Here is a 15,089-nt window from a genome sequence, read left to right as displayed (position 1 = left end):
GAAATTCATTTTTATATCTTACACACTCCTGAAATCTCTCAGATTTGCAATTACATTTTATCATTTATGGTTTACATTTAGTGAAAAGTGAGTTTAAATTCCCTGTTTTCTTCATGACCAAAAAGCAACTTGTAATGGAGAGTTACTGAGGAAGAATGAACTCCAATTCATTCAAGAGTATGAATTTCCAGTTCAAATTTAAGATGTCTTATTGTACTCACATAAGGTATTGGGGCAATTCAAATATCTATTGAAAATGAAGTATAATACTAATTCACAACACTATATTCCCAGAATTTAATTGAAAAAAACCTTTGATTTGCCACATTATACGACAATAACAGATAATTCAAAGGCTCGTTCCACAGAGAAAAGAAGGTTTCATATCTTAGTTAATGTTTTAGGTCCAGTCATCCTTGCTCAGAAGGTTCTGAGCTGAAAAATGTGTTGCTGGAAAAGCGCAGCAGGTCAGGCAGCATCAAAGGGGCAGGGGAATCGATGTTTCGGGCATAAGCCCTTCTTCAGGACCCGTCAGGATGCTGCCTGACCTGCTGCGCTTTTCCAGCAACACATTTTTCAGCTCTGATCGCCAGCATCTGCAGTCCTCACTTTTTCCCTCAGAAGGTTCTGAGGGAAGACCCGAAACCCTAACTTTGATTTCTCTTCACAGATGCTGCCAGGCCAGCCGAGCTTTTCCAACAACTTCTGTTTTTGATTCTGATTTACAGCATCCGCTCTTCTTTCAGTTTTTGTTTCTTATCTTTTCAGGAGGATCGAGAATCTTTTAACCGTGGTCATAGCTGGAATCGTTAAGCTGTAAAAGGTGAGGAGAAGCTGTGAAAGGCTATTTTGAAGGAGTTGTGAATTGTGGGATATTCAACTACATTGCAAGCAAGGGTTTTTTTTCCCACAGAAGTGGTTTAATAAAAATTGTCCAGCCAACTACATACCTACTTCAGGATTACATGTATGGTCAAAATCTGGTAATAACAGGAAATGTTATTTCAAAAAGGGGGAGTTCCCAGCAAAATAACCTCAAATTTTTTGAGGAAAATAATATTGCAAATTGACTGTGGAGAGCCTTGTTTTATGGTATATCGAGACACCCTGAAAAGCTATTTTAATCCAGTCTTACAGGAAACTGTAAGCTTAAAGCAATTTAATTTCAATGGGAAAATGAAAATTAATGAGAAACAGAAGCCAGGGAAGGAAACAAAAGGTACTTGTTAGGGAATAGATACCAAAATGAACGAGTCAATAATGTTGGACCCTATTAGTGATTTGCACTCAGAAAATTATTGTAAATTTGTGCGCCAGTTCTGGTTAGTGCAAAGTTGCTCATGGTTTAAAACTACTGCCAATAGCAACCATGAGGTTGATACCTAGTACTAGAAAGTGATAATATGTGAAATAGATTTCCAAATATGGTAGTCTCAGAAAAACCCTGGGTTCATTTAAGTGTAAGTAGAGTTCCAGTGGGTAAGAATGTTATAGTCTCTTTTGAGATGAATAAGTTCAGGTGAGCTAAATAGAGTCATAGAGTCATAGAGATGTAAAGCACAGAAACAGACCCTTTGGTCCAACTCGTCCATGCCAACCAGATATCCCAACCCAATCTAGTCCCACCTGCTAGCACCTGGCCCATATCCCTCCAAATTCTTCCGACTCATATACCTATCCAGATGCCTTTTAAATGCTGCAACTGTATTTGCCTCCACTACTTCCTCTGGCAGCTCATTCCATACACGTACCACACTCTGTGTGAAAAAAAGTGTCCCTTAGGTCTCTTTTATATCTTTCGCTTCTCACCCTAAACCTATGCCCTCTAGTTCTGGATTCCCAAGTGGATAGGGTTGTTAAGAAAGCAGATGGTGTTTTGGCTTTCATTAACAGGAGGATCGAGTTTAAGAGCTGCGAGGTTTTGCTGCAGCTCTACAAGTCCCTGGTGAGACCACACTTGGAATATTGTGTCCAGTTCTGGTCCACTTGGGTGGCAACTTTGAGGGATCTATGCACTTCCACACCCAGATCCCTCTGTTTCTCCACACTGCCAAGAATCCTATCTTTAATCCTATATTCAGCATTTGAATTCAACCTTCCAAAATGCATCACTTCGCATTTATCCAGATTGAACTCCATCTGCCATTTCGCAGCCCAGCTCTGCATCCTGTCTATGTCGCGCTGCAGACTGCAGTAGTCCTCTATACTATCGATGACACCTTCAACCTTTGTGTCATCTGCAAATTTACTAACCCACTCCTCAACCTCCTCATCCAAATTGTTATAAAAACTACAAAGAGCAGAGGCCCAAGAACAGAGCCCTGTGGGACCCTACTACAGGAAAGATATTGAGGCTTTGGAGAGGGTGCAAAGAAGGTTTGCCAGGATGTTACCTGGACTGGAGGGCTTGCCTTATGAAGAAAGGTTGAATAAGCTCGGACTTTTCTCTCTGGAGAGAAGGAGGAAGAGAGGAGACCTGACCGAGGTGTACAAAATAATGAGAGGAATAGATAGAGTCAATAGCCAGAGACTTTTCCCCAGGGCAGGACTGACTGGTACGAGGGGTCATAGTTTGAAGATATTAGGAGAAAGGTATAAAGGAGACATCAGAGGTAGGTTCTTTACGCAGAGAGTTGTGAGTGCATGGAATGCGTTGCCAGCTGTAGTGGTGGAAGCAAAGTCATTGGGGACATTTAAGCGACTGCTGGACATGCACATGGATAGCAATGAGTTGAGGGGTGCATAGGTTAAGTTACTATATTTTACATTAGGATTGAATCTCGGCACAACATCTGTTCTATGTTCTATGGCTGTGTTCTATGTGTAGTTCCACTCACTACCCTTTCCCCTTCACTTATCATGCCTTCTTATCTAGTATTCATTATTACCCATGCACATAGCAGAAAAAAAATCAAGTCAATTACTGAAAATTCAAAATTACAGGTGCCACTCTATTGTGATAAGATACTCTCACTCAATAAAAACCAGCATTTTTGCCTTCTCAGGGGGCAAATAATTGGAAGTTGGCACTGCTGAGATACCATTACTCTTCCCTGTACATCAGCAATTAAGTTCTATGTTGGAAGTTCCAGATCTTTCCCATTGGCCTGTTCGGAGATGTCATTACATGCCTCTGGAGCAGGTTAGATTTGAACCCAGGCCTCCTTGTCCAGGAGAGGGACACTACCACTGCATCACAGAGCCTGTGCAAATGTTCCATTTTTGACACTCCTGATCTGTCACAAATAAAGCCCTTGTGATCACATAATGGCCATTTAAAGGCCTCAGCACCACTGTCAACACCACCCAGGCAGGTGAGCAAAGTGCCTTCTGGACAGTGAAAGCAGGGCCACTGTAGACAGAGGATGACACCTTAGCTGGAGTGCAACGTCAGTGTTGTGACTTGTACAATGCCTAGAACCCTGTCAACCCACTCTGAAGTGACAAAATGGAGCTTAAGCCAATGGGTTCCCACACTGATGAGGGTGGGAGGTAGATTAGTCACCCTTTGGAGATGCTTGACATCACACTCAGTGTGAAGATGACTAAACCATCCCATTTTGACTATAATAGAGTCAAAGAGGTCTACAGCATGGGAATTGGCCATTCAGCCCAACTTGTTCATTCCACCCAGTTTTCACAATTAATCTAATCCCACTTGCTGTGCTTGGCCCATGTCCCTCCATTCCTATCCCATCCATGTACCTGTCTCAATGTTTCTTAAATGTTAAATTTGTATTCAACTCCATCACTACCTCTAGCCGCCCATTTCAGGCACTCACCATCCTCTTTGAGGAAAAAATTGTCCTTCTGGATTCTTTTGTTTATCTCTCCCCTCTCACCTTATATTTATGCCTTCTAGTTTTAGATTCCCCTACTATGGAGAAAAAGCTGTTGGCTATCTATCATATCTGAGCCTCTCATGATTTTAATAAATCTCTATAACGTCACCCCTCAGTCTCCTATACTCCAATGGAAAAATGTCCCAGCCTATCCAGTCTTTTCTTCTAACTCAAACCTTCCAGTTCAGGCAGATTCTCAGTAAATCTTTTCTGCACCCTTTCCAGTTTAGTAATAGCCTTTCTATAGTAGGCTGACTAGAGCTGCACGCAATAATCCAAATGTGGTGATCTTGCATGTTCCTGTCATATCTCTGTGATGACTTTCAGATCATATATATTGAGTTCTCATATTACAATCAGACCATGATCAAGGCTCCCCAAGTTGTTGTAGCTTCAGATGGAACACCCTAAATTGTTAAACTCCTGGGTGGGCAGAGGTTAACTGGCTCCCTTCATTGTTGGCATGCTCACTCACTTGGTTGCAAAAGATTAATTTGATTGTGGGTTTGTATCTAGAGTGCCCCTCCATCACAGTTTAGTCCTTCTGTGGAGATTCCATCTGTGTTGGAAGCCTTGTTGTTTCTCAGCTGTCCGGTGGGTTTTTCATCCTCATGGCGGGCTGGAGATGCACTGAGATGTTCTTGTCAGATTTGAAAGTTCTTTGACAGCTCGACAGTGTAAAGGCATACATGCACATTTCAGGCATAAAATAATCCCAAGGATACCTCCTAAGGCTACCAGCCTCCCACTAAAGACACATGATGGCAGTCAAAGATCCTTATCTGAGCTGAAAGTGTGTTGCTGGAAAAGCGCAGCAGGTCAGGCAGCATCCAAGGAACAGGAAATTCAACGTTTTGGGCATAAGCCCTTCATCATGCCCGAAAAGTCAAATTTCCTGTTCCTTGGATGCTGCCTGACCTGCTGCGCTTTTCCAGCAACACATTTTTAGCTTTGATCTCCAGCATCTGCAGACCTCACTTTCTCCTCAAAGATCCTTATCTGTTAAGGTCACCAAAAAGATAGTGCTCCACCCTTGCAGCCATGCGTCGCTCCTCCGCTCCACCCTTGCAGCCATGCATCGCTTCCTCCGCTCCACCCTTGCAGCCATGCGTCGCTCAGTGAGTCTCTCTCTCACTGCACCCCCCAGGTCATCTCCTCTGCACAGAAGCTCTTCAGCCACGTTCTCAAACAGACTCGTTACCACAGCCACATCTCCTTCCTCAGCACCTGCCTTCGGAACCGACTGATCCCACACGGACTCCGAACTACATTCCAACCAACAAAATTTGGACCCAACCAGGACAACCTGTACCTACAACAAATCCGAAGCCTCCAGCAACAGACCTCCCTCCGGATCCTCCGCTCCACCCTTGCAGCCATGCGTCGCTGATTCCTGATGAAGGGCTCTGGCCCGAAACATCAAATTTCCTGTTCCTTGGATGCTGCCTAACCTGCTGTGCTTTAACCAGCAACACATTTTCACCAAAAAGATACCCTGGCTACCAAATGAATTCACCAAGTTCAGACCTTTTGTAAACAGGTCTAAGGTGCATATTCTGGGTTTCACACTACACAGATACTAAAATGTCACTTCAGCTGCCCTGATAGAATGCTTATGTATAAAGCCCAGCCTGCTTTCATTCTGTCTAAAAATAAGGTGCCACTTTGATCTGCCATTTTGGGCCACATTTTTGACTTTCACCTCTGCGTTGAAAATTTGGGCTAAGATATTTTGTTAAAAATTGTGCTACATTTAAGTTAAGAACAAGAGGCATGAACAGTGATGTGATAAAAGACCCAAAAACAGAGGTGGCTGGAAAAGCTCAGCAGGTCTGGCAGCATCTGTGAAGAGATATTAAAGTTAACGTTTCGGGTCCGGTGACCCTTCTCAGGTTCTGAGGAAGGGTCACTGGATCCAAAACGTTAACTTTGATTTCTCTTCACAGATGCTGTCAGACCTGCTGAGCTTTTCAAGTAACTTCTGTTTTTGTTTCTGATTTACAGCAGCCACAGTTCTTCCAGTTTTTATGTTAAAAAGCTAACTGACTGGCTGGCCGAAGCTCACCAAATCTATCACGCAAGGCATCTCATGCAATAATCTTCTCCACCTCCAGCAATGCTAACTCCTGTGAGAAAGTAAACCATCTCTGGTCGGGTTGTGGGAAAGTCCTGTGGAATTTCACACCAATTCCCTGAGACTGTAGATTCCAGACATTTTTTCAGGAAGCATCATTTGGTCAGAAAGGTCCTAACATGATGAGAAGTCCTCAATGGAACAAGCTGCTAAAGAAATTAAAACAAGATGCTGGAGAATCTCAGCAGATCTTGCAACATCTGTGGGAAGAGCAAAAGAGTTAACATTTTGAGTTCCAGTTTGACACACCTTCAGAAATGAAAGTTTAAAATTGTGTTTTTATGCAATTCCTTTTGGGGGTGGGGGTGGGGTGGGGAAGTGGAACAGATTGTGGAGGTGACGAGTTCAAAAAGCAAAGGCAGTGATAGTGGTGGTAAATGAGATATAGATAGATTCATAGAAGATGCATAAATCCTAAGCATGAAAAGGAGAAAATGGACAGACAACAAGGCCACCAAGTCAGAGCCAGGAAAGGAGGGTGCAGCCGTCAAAGAAAACCATCACAGTTACAGCACTTGAAATCCTCAAAGTCCAGCTTCTGATTGTTTCTATTCACACATTTCCATTATCAAGATTCCAATCTCAGTTGCTGTCGTAGGAGCAAATTACTGCAGATTCTTGAATCTGAACTGAAAGCAAAAAGTGCTGGAAATCACAGTGGGTCAGGCAGCATCCATGGAGAGAGAGCAAGCTAACATTTCGAGTCTAGGTGGGGCTTCATTAGAGTTCTGATGAAGAGTCATCTCGACTCGAAATGTGAGCTAGCTTTCCTTCCATGGATGCTGCCTGACCTGCTGTGATCAGATTAGCTCTTGCCTGGTTTAGCTGGCACTACCTATACAAATGTTAATAAGTTTCCTGATGAAGGGCTTATGCTCGAAAATTCCTGATGAAGGGCTTATGCTCGAAACGTCATTCCTGATGAAGGGCTTATGCTCGAAACGTCGAATTCTCTATTCCTGAGATGCTGCCTAACCTGCTGTGCTTTGACCAGCAACACATTTGCAGCCAAAATGGAAAGAAGTCAGTGATGCTGCTACAACTCAAGGAGAAACTGCATCCATAGTGAAATCTTCACTTAAGGCTTGGGATTGATGGAATTGATCATAATCCTGTTATCATCCCATATTCTATACGCTTTTCAGCCCCCAAGCTTACATCATCTAACCATTGATCAGAGGTTGCTTTTGCCTTCTCTCTTACTTTTTCAATTTTGCTGTTGTGCCTGTTTGTCACCTGAATGTCTCTGTTAAACTAAATTAATCTACTCGACAATTCAATGAGAAAAAGAGGGAAAGAATAAAGTTCAATATTAATCATTGACAATGGAGTAAAACCTTTAGCAACCGAGCTTAAAGGCTCCTACCTGTCTTGGAGGATGTGGTTCCTGATAGCTGGGCAGGATCTTTAGGATGACACTTCCGCTTGCATTTTGTAGCATTTCCTGCAGGACTTTTGGATCGTTTCCAACCTCTTTTCCATTCACCTCCTTGATAATATCGCCCACATGAAGCAAACCCTGCTGGTCAATCATGCCTCCATGGAGAATGCGAGCAATCACAAGCTCACTGCTTTCAACCCTGAACGTTACACCCTGGAAAGGATTATTGAAACTTATTATTGACTGCCAGTCACTCATTCCAGAATAATTACCTTTGTGTCATGGGATGAGAAAGATTTGTGGCTGAATTTAACAGCAAAATGGTAATTCAATTATTCAAACAAGATTTGAAACTCAGAAACACACTGTTCCATCATGCACTTTTATTGTCTCTCTAAATAAAAACGTTAGCAGAAAACACGATTCAATTTGATGATCCCAATGTACCTATTACACACAATTAACATCCAGTTTTTCCCAGGAGATTACATAGGGTCAGGCAACAGTTTCTCCTCTGCCAGGTCCGATTCCTATGCAATTGCCTCAATGATAACAAAGGTTTGCCTCTGGCACCAAAGGCTGAGCTACATGTGTCAACATGAAGCAAAGGATTAAATGGATTACTGTGACTAATATACAACACCATGCTCAGAGAAAATACAGTACTACAGGCTAGAATAATATTATAATGGAGCTCTATTGAACTGTATCCCATTGTTTCTGGACAAATGGCATATATCAGCACAAGGTAATTGTGAAAATAAACAATTTTCCGTAATGGGCAAGCATAATATAACTACAACAGTCAAATGTGAATTGCACCACTTATGATTTGACTATTTCACTTTAGTTGTCCCACAGACAATGACACCTATGATGTCAAAGGATGAGTGGTTTTCTATGACGATCCTTGCAGGGATCTGCAACATTGTATATTGCACAACATGGACTTGTTGCACAGAGATTCTTTTGGATGTTAAGTGGTTTTGGTGCTTTTGTAAGTCCCATTCCCCACCAGCAGACCTTTATTGTCAAGGTGTAAGGAGGAAGAATAAGGGGAAATAAATGGAAACAAAATGCAAATAAAATTAAAGTAGACAGCTTCACCGAGACGGAATGAGACAGGCATATGGTTGGCAGAATATTTGTAATATTTAACTGGTTGGTCAATGAAAAAAAATTTGGTGGATGCTTTGCACATTGCAAATGAGCTCAAGAAACAGCAGTGAGACTGCAAAATTGACAATGCTAAATCACAATTTTAAAAGTTTTGTAAAAGATTTAATCCACAAAGCTCACCCTCTCGAGAAAAATCTAAATTAAAGTGTCCAAGGCTTGAATTAATCTATTAAAATTACTTATGAACATTCTTTTTTGTTGGGGACTTATCCACATCCCAGAACTATTTTAATTCCTTCCATTAATTATTGAAATTTCTAAATTCAAGCTCGTTGCAACACAACTTTCTAACAGATACTTCCCCCGTTCCACTAATGTCTCCAATTGCCTTATAATGTCAATCAGTGGGAATATCCAAAAAATCAAACAGAGCAGGAACTTGTTGAGTAATAGGATAGGAACTGTGACTGACTATGAAAGTGGCAATGGCAATATAAAATTCACAGGACTGAAATCACAGTTTCAATCCCCATAGAAATTCTAATACCACAGCTAAGTCTTCGGCTTTTAGATAAATTTGGAGAAAGTGAGGACAGCAGATGCTGGAGATCAAAGTCGAGAATGTGGTGCTGGAAAAGCATAGCAGGTCAGGCAGTATTCAAGGAGTAGGAGAATCGATGTTTCGGGCACAAGCCCTTCTTCAGGAATCAATAGTCTGAGATCTGCAACTTCCTTGAAATTGGAGAACCTTTAATTTCCTATACTTCCTATACAGCAGATATTTTCCCTGTTGAAGCCAGTAATTTCTTCTTTGCAGTGTCTTAAATCACTGGACGTTCATAGAACAGAATCACAGAATCCCTACAGTGTGGAGGTTCTTCAGTCCAACCAATCCATACCGATCCTCCAAAGAGTAACTCACCTAGATCCATTCCCCTACCCTATCCTATATTTTACCCCTGACTAATGCACCTAGCCTATACATCCCTGAACACTCTGGGCAATTTAGCATGGCCAATCCGCCTAACCTGCACATCTTTGGATTGTGGGAGGAAACCGGAGCACCCGGTGGAAACCCACACAGACATGGAGAATGTGCAAACTCCACACAGACAGTTGCCTGAGGCTGGAATCGAACTCGGTTCCTGGTGCCATAAAGCAGCAGTGCTAACCACTGAGCCACTGTGCCACCACCACACCATCACCACCCCCCCACCACGCCACCCTCCCAACTCCCAATCACTTCATAGAGGTGGATTCCCTGGAGTCGTATGTAACACATCTTCAATTTGTTTCAGTGTCAGAGAGTGTGGTGCTGGAAAAGCACAGCCGCTCAGGCAGCACCCGAGGAGCAGGAGAGTCGACGTTTTGAGTACATGCTCTTCATCATTCCTGATGAAGACCTTATGCTTGAAATGTTGATTTTCCTGCTCCTCACATGCTGCCTGACCTGCTGTGCTTTTCCAGCACCATACTCTCTGACTCTGATCTCCAGCATCTGCAGTCTTCGCTTTCTCCTAGTTCAATTTGTTTCTGCAGATTTTCATTCTCAATGTGCCTGTAGGTCTGTGCTGAATTCTGTAGACTCTCAATTTGTTGATTGTTTTTGACATTATATTTCACCATCAGCAATTGCATAATCAACATAATCCCTTCCCCAGTTTTCTTCTTGAGGATTGTTCAAGATTGGCATAAACTCTCCCAATGTTACTGAGGATTCTTCTGAGGAAGATAAAGTCATCAAAAATTCTGCTTGAACTGGTCTCTTCCGAGCATCCAACATCCAACTCAAGACTGTCAGAACTGTTTCCCTCGCTGTGTTGCATCAGTTGAGTTGCTGAGTTACATCAGGTTTAGCTTTTGCAATTGACTGAAGTGAGGTATTTTGCTTATGGTCTCTCTCATTGATTGTTTTCATGCAAATCTTGTTGATTTTTGCAGTCTAAATTTCCTTCAGTGCTCATAGCAGTGAGAAACATTTCTTCCAAGCCAATATTGTCATGGGTTCCCATTTCATTGACAGTTATGGAACAAATTTCCTTTGCCATAATAGCTAATTGCAATGGATTCTGATTTTTCTTTTGGGTTCCATTATGAATGTTAGAAATCCTGTGAAATCTTTCAATGGTAATCCTTTACTCATTGTTCCTTGACTAGTTGACTAACTTTAACTATTTGAATTGCTTATACCATTTGAAGATGATTCAAGTCAACTCACAGATTTCTACTCAAGAATGCAAATTCTTGACTGCAAAGTATGCATAGTCTTCTTTAACTGTTTGGAATCTGCTTTTTTGGAGAATTGCTGGTAGCATATCTTTAATCTTAAGTGCAATGCTTCCTGGACCATGTTACTGCATTGTTAGAAACTGTAAACAGTGTTTTTCAAACCACAGCTCAATACCAGATAATAGTATGATATAATGCCAAGCTTGAAAAACGTGAGATGGCCATTACATAAATGTCAAATTCCCAAAATATAGGGTTTGGACCCTTTAAATCTCTTTCGAATATTCAGCTATTTGTTTTTTTGTCAGGTTTTCTATCTCATTAATGTCTGTGTGGGGTATTTATTTATATATTTGATTGATTGCTTATCTGAAACTCTAGGCACAATTCTTCTCTCCCTGAATAATGATGAGTATCGTGACAAAATGGCATTGCATTGCAACTTGCATCAAAGATCATAGAAATTTGCAAGGATTTTCCTTCAAAATCTAATTAATAGAAGAACCTCTAGTTTGTGAAAATAGTAACTTTGTCAGATTGCTTTTATTCACAAAAAATATTTTGAGTGTGGATTATGGTGGCATAGTGCTACAATGAAAAGAAATCACATTCTCAACACTGAGAAACATTTCACCAATTTTCCCCTCCAACCTCAAATGGTGACTTAAAAATCTCAGTATTACATGGCAACAGCTATATTTTCATGATTTCCATCATATTAAAGCTTCAACTCACTCTGATTGCAACTTAAGTACAATTCTCCTCTCCTCCACCAAGAAGCCAGACAGTGCAACTTTCTGACAGGTATGTCTCTGCATGGTGTGATAGGTTTAGTATGGAAATCTACAAGGACTGCTTGATCTAGTGTGGTACAGGAAAATTGCATTTATCTAACTAGAAGAGGTCCTTATGTTGAATAACAAGTAATTTATTGCATTTTGGAAATAATTGAACTAATTGCAAGTTACATGAATGTGATGGGCACTATTACCGAGACTATGAGGAAAACTTGGACATTAAGTCTTACTTTTTCACAATCCTCAGCCACTGTACCCACAAGTCCATATGACATAATTCTAGTTAGAGATGCTAATGGCACTCTTCAGTCTCAATATTTTCTGTCCCACTCTCAATAAGTCATATTGGATTTTTAATGAATTATCCCCAGTTCTACTGAAGTATTAAGTTCTCAACTACATGCAAAGAAATGTCACAAAAGACTGGTCAATATCAGCCCAGTGCACCTATCTCATGCTATTAGATTTAACTTGTTCCAGGACACTTTACAGATTGAAGTGACACTATTTCCATATTTTATAATTTCCACTGCAAGAATTATCCAGAAAATTAATGTTTTTGTAAACATTAGCCTCCAGGGCCAATGTGTTATTTGACATACTGAAATTCTTGTCAATAATTAGATTTTGAAATAATATGCCGACATGGTGATATTAACTGCAATGCAACTCAACGTGCAACTTCCCTGCAATTTATCATGAAAAAAACATCCACTTATTTACTATTCAAAACAAATAAGGGTCATCAAGGCTATTTTTGAACAGGTTTATATAATTCTCACGAATATTCCTTCACATGCTACCATTCACCTTTGCTCGTCTCTTCATTTTAATTTTCTGATTTTCCTTCAACAATGTTCATCCTCATTATTTTCTTATTTAGTCTCTGTACTTAAACAATTTGTTCCCACATGTTATGGAGTAGACTGATTTCTGAAGTGGTGATGGTTGAGGGATAATGGTCAGGACACTTATGGAGAACTCACCCTGTCTGCTTTGATTAGCATCATGTTACACAGCAAGCTGCATTGTGAGACAAGCCGTGTCTGCTTCTAAAAGAGCTGTTACCTTTTTAGGTTGCACCATGGCATTGCATTGTAACCTTGCACCACCAGTCATAGCAATTTGCAAGGATTTTCCTACAAAATCTAATTAATTGAAGAAGCGTTCGTTTGTGAAAATAATAACTTAGTCTGATTGTTTTATTTTGTGTAAATATAAAAGTATTCGAGTTGAGGGGGGTTGGTGGGCAATGGTGGCATAATGGTAATGTCATTTGGCTAATAATACAGGATGGGAAAATAGGCTCAAATCCCAACATAACAACTTGTGGATTTTAATTTCTCCAATACATCTAGAATTCAAACCTCATCTTGGAAACAGTAACCAATTGTTGTAGAAGCCAATCTGATTCATTCATTCTCTTTGGGTAAATCTGATATCTTTACCTGGTCTGCTGTTCATGTGGTGGCAAACCCACGGTAATGTGTTTGACTCATAGCAGCTCTCAATTAGGGATGGGCAATAAATGCAGTCCCCATCAGTAAATGCCCATGTCCCATGAAAGAATGAAAAAAAAACAGAGAATATAATCAAGAAAAATGCTTTTAAAAACCTAACAGCTCAAAGTTGAAGATTCTCTTGAGATTCAAATTTTTAAGAGTCTGAACATGTGAATTGTGGATTAATATCGCAACCTCCACTGTCAGCCTGGTTTTAGTCAATAAATCAAAAAAAAATCTTGCATATTAATTCCTCAGTAATATGGAATTTGAACAGAGTAACAGGCAAAATAATAGCTTATCATTGAGTCATAGAGTCATACAGCATGCAAAGAGACTCTTTGGAGCACCATATTTATGCTGATTGACAAACACCAAACTACACTAATCCCATTTACCTGCACTGTACCCACAGCTTACTATGCCCTGGCATTTTAACTGTTCATCCAGACAAGTCTTAAATGTTTCCAGAATACCCGCTCTGGTGCTGTGTTCCATATTTCAACCATCCTCTGAGTGAAAAAAAATTCCTCAGATCTCCTCTCGTCATTCAATATGAGTTCCTTGATTGGGGCTGTTAATCTGTTCCAATCAGGGAGACCTGGCTGTCAGATAAGAACAGACATCCTGTTCACTCTGAGAGCTGGCTCTGAGGGAGCTGGATCAAGGTCAAGGTCAAGGACTCTCCATGTATAAATAAAGGGTGACTTGGTGATGGGATACTGGTCTCTGTGGGGTTATTTAAGTGGCAACAACAGAAAAGCAAGCTCCTGAAGAAATGTGCTCACCATAGTTGTCTTTGAGTTGGGGTAAGCACTTCTGGCATCATGCTGTTATCTGGGAAGCTTGACTCCTGCCATCAAAGACTGGGCCCATTACATGCAAAGAATGTGTTTTTTTCTCAGGGCAAATGACACTGGGGCAGATGAAAAGCGACGAGAAATTCTCCTGACAGTTTGTGGACCTGCAGCTTTTTCAGTTATTAATGTTTCCTGAGGTAGCCAGATACTAAAACATCTCAAGAGTTGTTGGATTTAGTTAAGGAATATTAGGACCCCAAGCTTTCTCTAATTCTGAGATGCTCTCAGTTTTATTTGGCAATTCGAGAACCAAAGCGATCCGTAATGGGATTTTTGACAAGATTAAAATGACTGCCAGAGGCATGTGACTTTGGTTTAACCATTAATGAGATGCTAAAAGACTGTTTGGGATGTGGGATTAATGATGTAACCGTGCAAAAGTGCCTATTAGCTGAAGCCCACTGTGACTTCAAACAGGCATTACAACTGGCTTCATCATTGGAAAATACGGCAAATGGAGTGAATGAGGTGCAGGTATTCTGATGGAAGCGAACATCCTTGCAAGTCTGACTGAGCTTGGGAAACACCACTTGAATGAAGGCACTTTCATAACCTCACTCAGGACGTATCCTCAACCGGGGGACTCTGAGTGCGCCTAAAGCAAAACCCCAAAACAAAGCCAAACCTCTGCCAAATGGTTTAAATTTTCTCCAGGATCGCAAGCTCCTGACAACAAAAGCCTCATATTAGACCAAAATTGAATTACAGAATTCCTAGGCCAGTATCCAGCAGAGTGCATAGCTTGGAAAGAATACCTACATCTGGTTGAGAACAGCTAAATTGTTCAGCAACATCCAAATAATAACCAATCAAAATATACATCCGGTTAAACGGTCGCACAGTTCTAATGGAGGTCGATACCGGCTCAGCCATATCAGTAATTACAGAATCAGCCTTTAACAAAATTTGCTGTGGACTCTTAAGTTTGCATAATAAGCTGGCTAGACTGAGAACCCATATCGAGGAACCTTTACAGATTACTGGAACAACTTTGTTTTCGGTCTCCTGTGTGAAGCAACTGGTTCAGTTACCACTGATTATAGTAAAAGACTAGGGCCCAAGCCAGATGGGGATGAACTTGGTTAAGAAAAGATTGGTTCAACATTTTCTGATTAGAAAATGGCTGCCTGAGTGAAATCCTAAATAAATACCTGGAAGTTTTCCAGGAAGTACAAGGGACTATCAAAGGAGCCAAAGCTGCCTGACATGTTGACCAGGAAGCATT

At 40.9% G+C, this 15,089-nt stretch overlaps 1 protein-coding gene across 2 annotated transcripts in view; it reads right to left on the bottom strand.

Annotated features, from left to right (window-relative positions):
- The window catches only part of LOC132830689 (MAGUK p55 subfamily member 2-like), a 196,488-nt gene that overhangs the window by 50,016 nt on the left and 131,383 nt on the right, over nucleotides 1–15,089 (bottom strand). For both annotated transcript variants that reach the window (XM_060848495.1, XM_060848494.1), the window contains one exon: nucleotides 7,343–7,570. In XM_060848495.1, the coding sequence (XP_060704478.1) occupies nucleotides 7,343–7,570 (228 nt within the window). The remainder of the gene's footprint in view (nucleotides 1–7,342; nucleotides 7,571–15,089) is intronic.

This window comes from Hemiscyllium ocellatum, chromosome 32 (genome assembly GCF_020745735.1).
Source record: "Hemiscyllium ocellatum isolate sHemOce1 chromosome 32, sHemOce1.pat.X.cur, whole genome shotgun sequence".
Taxonomy (NCBI): Eukaryota; Metazoa; Chordata; class Chondrichthyes; order Orectolobiformes; family Hemiscylliidae; genus Hemiscyllium; species Hemiscyllium ocellatum.
This window is presented reverse-complemented; position numbering and strand designations above follow the sequence as displayed.